The sequence below is a fragment of the Podarcis gaigeae genome (assembly GCF_964106915.1).
Source record: "Podarcis gaigeae genome assembly, chromosome: 7".
Lineage (NCBI taxonomy): Eukaryota > Metazoa > Chordata > Lepidosauria > Squamata > Lacertidae > Podarcis > Podarcis gaigeae.
In genome coordinates, this window is record NC_139683.1 from 84,016,840 (window position 1) to 84,031,759 (window position 14,920).

The following is a 14,920-nucleotide window of genomic DNA, read 5'->3' on the forward strand; positions in this document are numbered from 1 at the left end:
GTTTTTATACTTTTGTAAAGGACTGTGTCGTGTTTTCTATTTTAAGAGGGAAAAGGGGGAAATTACCGGAGTGATTATTATAGAGGCTTAAGCGAGCCTGAGCAAACGCTGCCGTTGCAAACTTAAAATAAAGGGGAATGTTTTACTCTGCTGATATTTTGGGAACTTGTTAACACAAGTTGGATAAGGATATAATCTCACAATATATCCTCTCCTGCATCCCTGAACATTCCCACATTATTTACATCACGAGCATGTATGCAGAGACCCCAGTTCTCGCGTTCTGAATGTGCTCTGTCCTTAAGTTATGATTCAGTAGTTCCCCTGTTGATTGTCACTCTCCTTATGTGAAACTGGTTGGGCTTTGGGCTGTTGCTGGGATTTGCTCAGTCAGAAAACCATCGCTAAGCTGGTGCTTTGAAGCTGTCCTTTCCATTGTATCTGCGCCTTTCTCACCTTTTTTTGTGGCAGCTTTGAAAAAGCAAATTCCGTGTTAGGGAACATTGGGGAAGGGATTAAAAATAAAACTGCCAATATAATAATACCATTATACAAGTCTGTGGTGCTATCACGTTTGGAATGCTTTGCACAGTTCTGGTCACTGTGGGTAAAGGGATATTGTAGAGATGGGGAAAAAAGCTTTAGAAAAGGGAAACAAAAATTATAATTATCAAGGAGATGGAGCAGCTCACCTAGGTATTTCTTTTAAATGGCTGGTGCACTTCCTCGCAGGACAAAGACTCTCCTCCCTGAAAGAGAGGGGAGTGGTTGTGGGCGGGAGCCCGAGCACCGCCCAGCAGGGGGGCATTTGCCCCCTGCCTCCAGCTCACCTGGCTGGTGCTCACGCCCCCTCCTGTGGCCATCCAACCAGGTGCCACAGAGGGGGCGTGTTCAGCAGCCTTTTGCTGCAGCACTAGCCTCTCCCTGGCCTCATTCCTCATCGTTGTCCCGTGGCGAGTCTGCTGTGTTTGCTTTTACTTAATTTGTGGGTTGAACAAGACCTTAAATTTGTGAAATTTCCTTTCTGAGTTTTGAATCACTTGATGGTTGTGTAAGAAGCTGATTGATAGAAAATCAATGTGCTGTTTCACATTGCAAAAGATGCTGCGTTTTTTCCAGAATTAGAACCTAGCTATAATAATAATAATAATAATAATAATAATTTATTATTTATACCCCGCCCATCTGGCTGGGCCTCCCCAGCCACTCTAGTGTCAAAGAGACAACATGCTGCATTTTCAGATTTTTATATCCCCAGGTGCACTTGCATCACACTCAATAATGTGAGCAAAGTGGGATTTACTTCTGAGTAAACGTGAATAGGATTAGGCTGAATATACAGGATTATATCCCTCAATAAAGTCAGGAGGATGTAGCCACAGTACTAGGTAAAAACAGAAATGTTGGTTTAAGGGTACTGGGAACTGTAGCTCTGTGAGGGTGAAACTACAACTCCCAAGATTCTTGGGAGGGGTGTGTTAGTGCATGGTGCGTATAGAGCAGGCATGTCCAACAGGTATGTCGTGATCTACCCGTAAATCACTGGACATCTGTGGCAGATCATTGGTACATCACTGGATCCCCCCCCCCAAAGATGCTCAACAAATTTGGCTCCCCTAAAAAAATCTCAGTAACTGTGCCCGGCACCCCTAAAAATGAGGCTTTCCTTCCTAAAAAAAAGCTCATCAACTTTGACCTGAAACCCCCCAAAAGGGTGTTCCATTTTTTGGGGGGGGGGGTTGTTTCCAGAATAAACCCAGTTAGGACTGCTGTGAAATTATACATACTGGAATATGGTGCTGCTGTTTCCCTAATTGATGAGCTGCTTCAAGAGCAATGGTTGGCTTCTTCTGGAAGATCACCCAAACTAGTGGCAGGCTTGTAACGCATCTGGTTTTTTTACATACATAGACAAACTTGAACATAGGTGGAGGCAAATAACATAGGCCAACTTTAGGCTGCGAGTTATATCCATTATCCCCAGAAAGAGAAATTTGCGACCTAAATATTCCTTCCATTCTTCAACTCAGCCCCTAACTACTTCAGTCTGTCTGCTTCAAACTGGGTCCCCTGGGAGAGCAGAAGATGTATCACCTCCTGAAGATTCAGATGGGTTTCACATTCAGAGCCGTCTTTATCCAGGGGTGCAGGGCATCCAGGCGCCGAATTCTGGGGGGCGCTAGATGTATACCTCTTGATTGGCGGCAGTGAAAAGCAATGGAGCGAAAGTCCCTGCCCCCCTCCTCCGTTGCTCTGTTACTCAAATACTCGTCAAATATTCCTGACGAGCCAGGAAGCAGAAGCAGTTTTATCCGTTGCGTCGTTGTTACAGGTGAGCGATTTCCCCCCTAAAAAAAAAAGGTCAATAACTTTGGCTTCCCCCCCAAAAAGCTCAATAAAAGCTAATTGGGGGGCGCTGGGCGGATCTTTGCACCCCGGTGGTGCATATGCTGAAGACGGCCTGTTTACATTCCACACCATTCTCCAGTAAAGAAGGGCTGGATGGGGAACTTGTGGTACTCAAAATGTTGGACTCCCACTGGTTCCAGCCTGCATGGCCAATGTTCAGGGATTATGGGGATTGCATGGGAGGTTCCCCAATCCTGCCCTCAAGAGCCATTCATTGAGCATCTTGGGTCATTAGCGAACAATTTGATCCATAGCAGATATCCAAAACAGAGACATACTTGGCCAGCATTCATAACAGTAGGCTTAAAAGATAAATCCCCAAGAAGCAAAGGTTATTCTATAGAATGAAGCCAGACCAGGAAAAATAGGGCAATTTGATATTTTATTTCTAAGCTTCATTTGTCTTTTTCTTTTATGTGAAATTTAATTCATTGTTTATTTTTCCCGCATGTTTATAAATTGCTTAATAACAGAACAGTCTCCAAGTGTTTGCTCTTAACTGTGAAATGTATGCAGAAAATCCCATTCATATTCTCCGACATAAATTATATAATGCAAAATCCACTTTGCAGATTTCACAGATATAAAATTTAATAGACTCAAACTTCTGCGAAGAAGATCCTGCTTCCTTGGTTGCTCAGCTGGATGCAAAATACTATCTTCGCCTATCAGCAGGGTGCAAACAAACCACTATATTTTTCCAATGGCTCAGTTGGGCGCAAACAAATTCTATCATCCAGTAGCCCTGGACGCCGGAAGCAAACAACTTACATAAAGTGTGAAGGAAGGGAGGAAACCAACACATTAAAGAAGGCTAGTGTCAGAGCCACCCGAGGTCCCAGCTCACAAGAGACCAAAATCCAGTCCAAGTTATATACAAAAGGTTTTATTGAAGAACATTGTTGTCGTTACATCCAAGCTCCGTGGCTCAGCATCTGTTACCCTTAGATGTTTGAAGTCCCCTCTGAGTCAGTCCCTCCCCTGCACCAGCTTAAGAGGCTTGTACTGCTCCACCTTTTCCTCTCCTTCCTTTTCCGCAGGGTCTTCCTGCCCCCCTGTGCTCCCTCCCTCCGGGACTCCCCCGAGGCTGAGTCTTCTGACGCCTGCTCCCCCCTCCTTCATGCTTTGGGACCAGGCTCCTCCTCAGGGCTCTCCTCATTTCCGCGCGCCTCCACATTTGAACTTGGCGCGCGTACGTTGCCTCTGACCTTCCTTTCGACCGTTACGCTACTCTCGGTACTACACTCCTCCCCTTCCGGCAGGATGTTCTGCTCCGAACTCCTTCCCCTCTCTGCTCCCTGTTCTGCTCTTTCTGACACACTGGCAACTCCACCCCCTTCACTCCGTTCCGACGGAGAGGCCGGTCCCGATCTCCAGCCCCCACTGGGGATTCCCCCTTCGTTCCCCTGCTTCTGACTGCCTCCCTCTCTACTGCCCCTTGGCCTGACCAGGGGGGCTCCCTTTTGGGAATCCTCGGATTCACTTGACGGACTCACTGACAACCTCGGGTCATCGTCGTCCTCTTCCTCGTCGCCCTGGGACCCCTCCCCCTCGCTCTCTGTCCCTGAAACCCTGACAGCTAGGATAAAGTCTTTGCAATCCAGAGAATTCCTTCTGCACTGTGGAACAGTTTGTTGTGCATATGCAAGAGGGTTGTGCAAGAACTTTGCAAGAGGAAAAGCAGGTTGCGTCCAGAGTATCTGGACCATGTGACGACGCTTGCTTCACACAGCTAATAGTGGACATGATTTGTGAAAGGGTTTGCACATCCAGTTTTCTCCCCATTCATTCATTGCTCCCAAGAGTCTGAGCTTACTTTATTAACAGATTCCAGAGAAAGGTTTGGTCTGTCTTTTCAGATGGGGGAGCATTCAAACATGCAACCCACACGTTCTCACTGAAGCAGTGCAGTCCAAGAACTTATTTGCCACATGACTCTTCTGTTTGTGGAAACTGAGTCCTGTATACCTGAAGGAGCGTCTCCACCCCCATTGTTCAGCCCGGACACTGAAATCCAGCGCTGAGGGCCGTCTGGCAGTTCCCTCATTGCAAGAAGTGAGGCTACAGGGAACCAGACAGAGGGCCTTCTCAGTAGTGGCACCCACCCTGTGGAACTCCCTCATATCAGATGTCAAAGAGATAAACAATTACCTGACATTCAGAAGACATCTTAAGGCAGCCCTGTTCAGGGAATTTTTTAATATGTAACGCTGTACTGTTTTTAACACTTGATTGGGAGCTGCCCAGAGTGGCTGGGGAAACTCAGCCAGATGGGCGGGGTATAAATAAATTATTATTATTATTATTATTATTATTATTATTATTATTATACCTGACTTGCCCACTAATTCCTACCAGCAAAGTGCCTGTCCAAGTCCTGATTTGCTATTTGGCTTGATTTAATTGCATTTTAGGTGCCGAGGGTAGGAAGGAAGAATAGAAACACTTTTAGTTATTTTCTTTTTCTAAAAAAAGTTTTCATAATACCCCCTTTTTTTAAAGCAAAAAAACAAACAAAAAAACCCAGTTGCTAATGTGTTGCTTTCCGATCCGTGTAATCAGGGGTGGTTTATTGTCTGTTTGAATGGCAACAATGCAGACTTACCAGCAGGCACCACAGATTTCTTAATTCCGCCTCTGACCTCAAGCTTCAAAACAAAATTTTCCCGTTGCCAGTTTCCGTGTTTATCTATTAAACGACAGACGTGGTTTTGACAAAGCCAGAGTAAACCCTGGTAAGCCTTCGCTCCGTTGTAACTATTTCCCAGCAAATAACGCTGTGGGAAAAATGGAATGTATTTCAGAGATGTGCTTAGTATTGGTCTTGCTCTTGTTAAAGCACTGGTTATTAATATATCTGCGTACAACAGCAGCCAGGGACCTGTTATTTGCTTAACGGAAAGCATACGAAACGTAAGGGAAGTTATTGTGATGGTCAGATTAGCAGCCGGGAGGAAACGACATGTGATTCATCCATCACATCTGGCGTTCATCTGTCTGCCTCACCCATGTTAAAACATGGGGTTTCTTCTTTGTGAATCTCTGCATGTGGGGATGAATGCCATTTCTATTCCTTGCTACTTTGGGGACAAGAGGGTTGGAGCGATGCAGCTCAAGACACAAGACACAGTATTCACATGCAGCACAGAAAGTAGGGTTGAGAAGAACCTGCAGTGGGCATACTTTGTCGCAAGAGTTCCCCCCATTTCTTGCTCACCTGTGTGGGGTGTTTTGCCTTGGCAGCCCCAGCTGCTGGAGTAGACCAGTGGTCCTCAAACTTGTTTTCTACGGGCCGCACTTTCAGAATAAAAATTTGCTCGCACCACACCGAGAAGACATTGGAAAACAAAAAGAAAACAACTCCTGGGTGCGCTCGATGTATCAAATGGAACACAGCTACTTTATAATAGAAACATGGGTCATCCTTAAAGTATAAAATAATGCAGCTACATAAGAACATGAATCCTTCTCAAAACAGAATTATAAGCAAGCCTCTTATATATGCACCATATAAACTCAGTGAGAGGCGAGAGCTGGCTTTTGCTGGCTATTCTCATTTATATTATGTCTAATTTGAAATAAAAAAACCCTCTCATCTCCTTGTTAGCACACAAAAGCCTTTCTCTTTCATGATCTTTCATACTTGTCAGAATTTTTTCTTTGAAAATATATCTATCCATATTCTGCAAATTTTGTGTGTGTGTGTGTAGATAGATGATAGGTAGAAAGATAAGATAGATTAGATGAGAGATAGATAAAGATGATCAATAGATAGATGATAGAGATAGATAGATAGATAGATAGATAGATAGATAGATAGATAGATAGAGATAGATAGATAGATAGATAGATAGATAGATAGATAGATAGATAGATAGATGATAGATAGATAGATGATAGATAGATAGATGGATAGATATAGATAGATAGATGATAGATAGATAGATAGATAGATAGATAGATAGATAGATAGATAGATAGATAGAGATAGATAGATGATAGATAGAAAGATAGAAAGATAGATAGATAGAAAGATAGATAGATAGATAGATAGATAGATAGATAGATAGATAGATAGATAGATAGATAGATAGATGATAGATAGATAGATGATAGATAGATAGATAGATAGATAGATAGATAGATAGATGATAGATGATAGAGATGATAGATAGATACTATGCTACACTGAAGTGTTCCTTTGATTGTCCTTGAATCTTCCTGCCACACCCTTTGAGAATGACTGGAATAGAGCACGGTACAGTGGTACCTCGGGTTACATACTGTCAGGGAACTGACATCGGAGCCTGGAGTGGAGGCAGGGCTCCCAAGCGATGTCGGAGAAGGGCCCAGCAGGGAGAGAGGAGACTCAGCAGCTGGGGAAGGAAATCAGCGTAACACCAGGGATAAAGGGGGGCGGATGGGGGAATCGGAGAGAGGGCTCCAGGACTCTTCGCCGGAGACCAGCGGGGGGAGCACAGGTCCTCCGCTACCCACACCCACCCTGCGCAGAAGTCTTCTGCGCAGGAAAAGTAGGCGTAGACTTGGCGTCAAAGAATTTCTTTGCTGGAAGAAGTTCAAGAAACTCCCACTGACGGATTCTGCCAGCGACTGAGACAGCCACGAAGTGAAGGGCTGTCCAGCCAGGAAAGGTTTAACCAGGCCACCTAGCCAGGAGTGGCGGCAACTTACGCACGAGCAACCCCATATAACCATTACACATACGCTTCAGGTTACTGTACATACTCCTCTAACCCAGAAATAGTACCTCAGGTTAAGAACTTTGCTTCAGGATGAGAACAGAAATCGTGCGGCGGCAGCTGTAGGCCCCGTTAACTAAAGTGGTACCTCAAGTTAAGAACAGTTTCAGGTTAAGAATGGACCTCCAGAACGAATTAGGTTCTTAACCTGAGGTACCACTTTATTGGTGTTTTTGTGGCCTGAATACTTGTCATGATCTTAGAAAGTGAAGGTCCAGCTGTGTGCTCAAGCTGCAGAGAGAAGAGGCCTTGCGCAATGTGCTCTCTTCCAAAGCGATCCTCAAGGAAGAACAAGGCCCTGCTAAGGAGATGCCGCCCCATCTTGCACTGCGCTGCTAGCTAAAATTATGGCTCTCCTGTGTTTTTGTCCTTGGTGGTGTGCTGCGATTGGCTGCTGAGTTGTACCAATTGAGGTTAAAGGGAGAGAAATTCCTTCCGCCGGGTTTGGAGATGGTGCAGAGTTGCACCATGAATGGGGACCTGGCCACTGGATCAAAGGGCCCACTCCGCGCATGATGCAAGGTGAGGTGACTGCCTCAGGTGGCAGGATCCACAGAGACAGCAGATCAGCCCTTCAAGGAATGCATCACCCGTCACTTCTGCCACTGCCGTGGTCGCAGCAACGACTGCAGCATACTCTGTAGAGGCCGGATATGCTGTCTCCTCAGCAGCTTACACCCCCCTCCCCAAATACCACCTCTACAGTGGCCTCTTGGTGAATAGGTACCTATGACATACCGTATATGGGGTGTCCTGCTGGCATATTTTACATGGCAGCGGTACAGCCAGTCAGCTAGTATATTTTAAATACAGTGGTATCTCAGGTTACAGACGCTTCAAGTTACAGACACTTCAGGTTACAGACTCCACTAACCCAGAAATAGTACCTCGGGTTAAGAACTTTGCTTCAGGATGAGAACAGAAATCGCACGGCAGCAGCGGGAGGCCCCATTAGCTAAAGTGGTACCTCAGGTTAAGAACAGTTTCAGGTTAAGAACGGACCTCCAGAACGAATTAAGTTCTTAACCTGAGGTACCACTGTATAGGATTTCATCCCAAGTCTCTTTCAGTGGGACTTACTCAAAAGAAAGTGAACAGAGTGTTGCAGCTTTAGATGGCCTTGAATTTTTGCAACCTGGCAGGGGTTTGGGGGCAGGAATTTACGGAGTGGACGCCAGCGTGGCTAAGCCGGGACGGGGCAGTAACACTTATGCATTTCAAGGGTTGAGGACTTACACATAAGGTAAAGTAAAGGGACCCCTGACCATTAGGTCCAGTCGTGACCGACTCTGGGGTTCCGGTGCTCATCTCGCTTTATTGGCCAAGAGAACCGGTGTGCAGCTTCCGGGTCATGTGGCCAGCATGACTAAGCCGCTTCTGGCGAACCAGAGCAGCGCATGGAAACACCGTTTACCTTCCTGCCGGAGCGGTACCTATTTATCTACTTGCACTTTGACGTGCTTTCGAACTGCTAGGATGGCAGGCGCAGGGACTGAGCAACGGGAGCTCACCCCGTCGCGGGAATTCGAACTGCCAACCTTCTGATCGGCAAGTCCTAGGCTCTGTGGTTTAACCTACAGCGCCTATGTGAAAGCCTACTTGCATCTGTGCTCAATAAAGTTGTGGGCACTTTGATTCCAAGATGATGCTCCTGAGCTCGCAAATGCAATAATGGTTTAACCCATAGCGCCACCCACATCCCACATACATACATGCATAATTTTGTCCGCCTGCCACCTTTCCACAGTTCAAACCATGCTCAAACACAGAGAAAACAGATAACTGCAGCATAGCTAAAGTATTCAGAAACAATAAACAAAACACCAAAAAATGCACATCCAAACTGAACCATTTCCACATAAATTGCACGATCGAAAATAAAGATGAAAAAACAAAAGTAACAAACTTCCCCTGAAAAACAGCACACCAGTATAATCGACTGAGTTTGCACATCACAGAGGATGCAGTTAGGTCTGTGCCCTTAGTTTGCCTGTTGAGGCAAAGGAGATGCAAAGGACAAAAGCCTCTTCAGGCATCTCTCCAAATGTGGGCAGCCTTTTACATTAAGTCTCCCATTTAGTGGAGGATAAAAAATATTTTTTTAAAAAAAAAACATATGCCTGCAGGGGGATGGAATGGTGAACTCACTGAGTTCTTTTCTAATGTCCAAAATTCTCCCCTGCCAGAATGAGAGCTTTTGGGCTGCTACAGTTGTTATTATTTTTTAATGTTCACATCGCAGCATCTTCCATTTGACTATTTTCAAGCCCAAAGCTTAAGAAAGGCAGCGCAATAATTGAAGCTGCCTCCTTTCCTCCTCACAGGAGTTAGGTTAGGAAGGAGGTTGTGCCCCTCCATGGGCAGAACCAAGATACTGTATTTTTCACTCCATAAGACGCACCTTTTTCTTCCTAAAAAGTAAGGGGAAATGTTTGTGCGTCTTATGGAGCAAGTGCGTGGTCCCTGGAGTCAAATTGCCCAGGGGCGAAAAGCAGATCATGCTCTCTTTTTTTTTTTGAAAGAGGGAAGTAGGTGTTGAAACAAAGCCACTAATGGGCAAGAGATCAGGGAGGGAGATCAGGGACGCTAGCAATAAAGGAGGCTGCCGGGGAGGGGGGAGGTAAAGACAGCGAACTTGCAAGGAGAGGAGATAGGAAGACTAAAGCAATGAGGAGAGAAATTAGAAGAAAAGGAGGAGCAAAAAACTGCTCCAGCTAAGGAAAAGACACTAAGGCAAACAAGAGGGAAGGGAGTGTTGAAAGGAAGCAGCTGGTCGGCAAGCGATCGGAGAGAGAGATAAGGGACGCTAGCAATAAAGGAGGCTGCCTGGGAGGGGGGAGCTAAAAGCCTATGGATCCTCAGGATTTTTGCATTGGGTGGGTCACCCCAAATTCACCATCAGATCACATAGCATGTCCATGACTACAGCCTGCACCAAAAAAACCACGCATCCACTGTTGCAAAAGTGTGGTTACAAAGCACGGATCCACATGGATCCCCAGGATTTTTTGCATTGGGCTACCCCAAACTCACCGTCAAATCACATGTCTGTGGCCACAGCATGAACCACAAAAATCATACATCCACTGTTTCATTCAGAATATTTTTTTTTCTTGTTTTCCTCCTCTAAAAACTAGGTGTGTCTTATGGTCAGGTGTGTCTTATGGAGCAAAAAATACGATTGGATGGATGGGGCAGGGCAAAAGGAAATATAGGAATACAGATGTGCAGGCCTAAGGAAAATTGGAGGAGGAGTTGAAACAGTTTTTTATTTTTTCAGTGGGGGGGAAATGGACTTGAGGATTAAATAAAAAATTAAAAAATGAACTGTTTTCTCCTTTAGAGAAAATGCTTTTAAGACAGGATTTAAATTTTTTTGTTCAGCTGCACTTTACCCTGTCAAAATGGGGAAACTGTTGACATGCTTAGCTCCTGCTCTGGGGCTTCTCAAAGGTATTTGGCTCATCACTGTGGGAACAGGAAGCTGGATTTGAGGGGACCAGATCTGAGGCTGCAGGCTTTTCTCACATTTTTCTAATTCATTTTATGATCTTAAAGTAATGAGTGTATGTCTAGAATTGGTAAGACAAAAACTGTCACATATATTTCAATTTCCCCTAACATTTCTATTTCATTTCTCGTTACTGGGGGAGAATGGGAGGGGGGAATTGTACATTCGTCAGGGCTTCAAAATCTTTAGCCAAATTTCACCTACATAGTTTGGAAATATATTGGAAGAATGGGGGTCTTCTGCAAAATATTTCAGCCTGGAAGTAAAATGAGAAATGCCCCTTGTTTTTTGTTTATCAAGATAATAAAAAAATATTCATTTGTGAGATTAAAAAATGGCTGCTTAGGGCGACTTTACATACTACGTTTTAATTTGTGAGTGCTACTGTTTGTGTCCAAGAAAACACACAACTAAGCAATTTATGAATGGTGGCTTTGGTTTCATTTTCTGTGTGGGGATACTGATATTATATGTATCCAATTCCTGATACATAAACCTGGAATAATACACGTTTGCTGCTTCTCCCGTATTACATGGCACAGTCTTCTTCTGATACTCATACTCAGGTTGCAAAAAGTATATTATGTCATTGTCATGTTCTGTTATGCAGAGAGGGGATCCTCTCTCTAGACCAGGCACCCCCAAACTCAGCCCTCCAGCTGTTTTGGGACTACAACTCCCATCATCCCTAGCTAACAAGACCAATGGTCAGGGATGATGGGAATTGTAGTCCCAAAACAGCTGAAGGGCTGAGTTTGAGGATGCCTGCTGTAGACTTTCCTACAGCTTGACAACAACAAAAAGTCCTTGTTTTAGGAATATGGAAGGCTGCTTGAAATCCTTCAAAGCTAAATTGGAGTCTGCATTTACAAGGATTGTTGTTTTTTTGTTTGTCAGAATGAACTATTTTGAGGGGCAAAATCCACTTTTTTAAAAGTTTGCATATTCTGCGCTTTAATGTGATGCTTCGCTCATCTATAACAATAGCAGTGGGCCAGCTCTTGGTTGATTATCCAAACCTGGCTTTGATCTTGAAGGTACATAAATACTTAGGAGCACCATACTCCAATTCAGGCATCAGGTACCCATAGGTACCGATTGTGTGAAGGGTCTGTCTGGAATGTGCCTGCCTATAGCCCCATCCCCTAGATGCTGATGTGCACGCCAGCCATGCCCCCTAAGCAACAAGGGATGAAACTCAGTCTAGATGCATACAGATGTACCGTATTTTTCGCTCTATATGACACACTTTTTCCCCTCCAAAAATTAAGGGGAAATGTGTGTGCGTCCTATAGAGCAAATGCAGGCTGCGTGGCTAAGCCCAAAGCCAGAACAGGGAGACGGAGCGCTGCGGAGCGCTCTGTCTCGCTCTTCTAGCTTGGGGTTAGCTGCGCAAAGCCTCTGCAGGCCAGCGGGGTGAAGGCACCCCGCTGCCCTGTGGAGTCTCCAAAGGCTGTCCCCGACGCCTGAAGCCTTTGGAGTGCAGCGGGAACTCGCACTGCACTCCAAAGGCTTCAGGGATCTTTGAGGCTGGCGGTGGGGGAAAGCAGCCAGCCCCACAAGCTCAGGGGGCAGCGGGAAGGCGGCTGGCTTCCAGCCCCAAAGAGCAGGTCAAAAGGAACCTGAAGCCTCCGCAGCCCAGAGGGAACTCCTGCCGCGCTGCAGAGGCTTCAGGTTGCCTTCACTGAAGCCTGGAGAGCGAGAGGGGTCAGTACGCACCAACCCCTCTCACTCTCCAGGCTTCCAAGGTAGCTGCCTGGAGCCTCCAGAGCGCAGCGGGAACTCCTTGTTTTACAGGGGGAGAACAAGAAAAACAAATTTCCCTGTTCTCCCCCTCCTATGGTCCGGTGCGTCCTATAGAGCGAAAAATACGGTATGTGTCAGGACTACTTCCATGAGGACGCGAACTCTGATCAATCTGGAATCGTCTCCTGTGCACATAAGAAACTTGTACAGTGGTGCCCCGCAAGACGAATGCCTCACAAGATGGAAAACCCGCTAGACGAAAGGGTTTTCCGTTTTGGAGGTGCTTCGCAAAACAAATTTCCTATGGGCTTGCTTCGCAAGAAGAAACTGTCTTGCGAGTTCCTGTGGGTTTCCCCCCCCCCCTTTTCCCAAGCCGCTAAGCCGCTTAACAGCTGATCCGCTAAGCCGCTTAACAGCTCATCCGCTAAGCCGCTTAACAGCTGATCCGCTAAGCCGCTTAACAGCTCATCCGCTAAGCCGCTTATCAGCTCATCCGCTAAGCTGCTAATAGCGCTAAGCCGCTAATAGGGTTGCTTCGCAAGACGAAAAACCGCAAGACGAAGAGACTCGCGGAACAGATTCTTTTCGTCTTGCGAGGCACCACTGTATCAGTCATGCCTTAGCTGGAGTTGTGGCCAACTCATGCATTGTCATTCAGGAAGGAAGCTGGACCCACACATCTGTGAGAGCCCATGTTCTTACTGAAGAGGGCTGATGCATTTGTATGGCTAGGAGGGCTTTATTTAACGCTTGCATCTGCATTGGGGTGCTGAACACACCTTTCTTCTCTTCCTCTCTCCCCCCGCCTTGTTTTCTTTTACACAGGGACGCATCTGCAGAAAAGCTGGGAAATCAAAAAAATCCTTCAGCCGCAAGGAAGCCGAAGCAACATTTAAGAGCTTGGTGAAGACCCATGAAAAATACGGGTGGGTGACCCCCCCTGTGTCCGATGGCTGATGCTGCGTGCAACCCGCTCGTCAGACGCTAAACAAAACAACACGACAACGATGAAGTACTCTTTGACATTTCCTCAATGCTGTATACCACATCCATCCTTTTTCTACTTCAGCTTCTGTTAGATATCATGAATGTCATGGAGACGTCCAAATTATTTATGAACAGATCTGTTTACAGAGGGAGGGAGGGAGGGGAAATGTTGTATAAGATTATATTTTGAAACTGGCGAATGATCGGTTGATCATTAACAAGTCACTTTAGCGCAGATGTTGAGATTGTATCACTTGCCCCCTTCCCCACCCCGCCCTCTTCTTCCATCTGAACCACACTTGTCGCCTGCTTCGGCCCCCCCCCCGCCCCCCCCCATGGCACAGCAACACCAACCGGGCGGTTCTGGAGATTCCATCCATCGTTGCTTAGTTCATTTCCATGTAAAACGAAGCAGTTAATATTTAAATAAGGAAGCAGTGCATTGCAGATCCATGTTTGCTGTGCTGTTTTTAATCTATCTTTCCAAGCAGGTCAACCTAACTTGAAGATGTGTTTTGTTTTGTTTTTTTCCTGTGGAGCTGTGGTCTGCTGTGGCTAAATTTTAGACCTCATTTGTGCTCTGTAATATGACCTTTGGTTCATAAAAAAAAAAAAGAAATTCTAGCAAAGACAGACGCTCTAGTGTTAAAAAAAAAAAGAATAGCAAAAGCACCCAGTTGGTCAAAATGTGCTAGCTATGGTGATATTGTGGTGTGCTGTTGTTCACCAATAAAACCAATGTGATCATATGAAGGCTCTGACACCAGATGAACCCAAGTCAAGAGGATGTGAGGAGCCAAATGGTTTTCCTCTTCCCAATAGGACAAGGTACTTTTGGAACAGTGTATTTAACTGTCCGCTTCTGCAACGATTGAACAAAAAAGTTAGACAAAATGCAGAAGAGTTAAGCTTAAGTGTAGGGTATTAGGTTCGAAATGATGGTCCAAGTACAAAAGCAAAGTCCGATTTTTAAGACCTAAGGCATTTCTGTGACTATTTGTATGCCTGGATTTCCCTACCCACCCAACATAATAGATAAGAACTTTTGAGTCCCATGTCAGAGAGAATCAGTTAACATATAAATGTCCAGCAGGGTCACTAAGAATTCACATTCCCTCTTCTATCAAACAAGTTTTTAAGACTTCATATAATGTTCCTAAGAATACAAAGGGTGAGTTTGAAATGTGGAACCCAAATGGAGAATTGTGTTGGACACATTCTAAATAAAATCAAGCAAACGATTGAATTGCCTCAAGATTTAAGTCATTCTGTTTGCAGGACTACTGTGTAACGCTAGAAATCTTACAGATATATTACATTATGAATACTTTCACAGCATTTTTGGTAAAGACCTTAGGAAGTTTTTGATCATGAAAGGCGTTGAAAAGAAAAATTGCAACACACTCCCAAGCATATTGACTCAGAAGTAAGTCCTGCTGTGTGACTTGCTGCTTAGTAAGGATGCTTAGGACAGAGGGCTATTAAGAAGTTTTCCGTCATAGACAAA

At 45.2% G+C, this 14,920-nt stretch overlaps 1 protein-coding gene across 1 annotated transcript in view; it reads left to right on the plus strand.

Annotated features, from left to right (window-relative positions):
• The window catches only part of UBE2QL1 (ubiquitin conjugating enzyme E2 QL1), a 33,986-nt gene extending 19,332 nt beyond the window's left edge, over positions 1–14,654 (plus strand). The window contains exon 2 of the mRNA XM_083748485.1: positions 13,252–14,654. Within this exon, the coding sequence (XP_083604611.1) occupies positions 13,252–13,383 (132 nt within the window). The 3' untranslated portion in view covers positions 13,384–14,654. The remainder of the gene's footprint in view (positions 1–13,251) is intronic.
• The last annotated feature ends 266 nt before the right edge of the window (positions 14,655–14,920 follow it).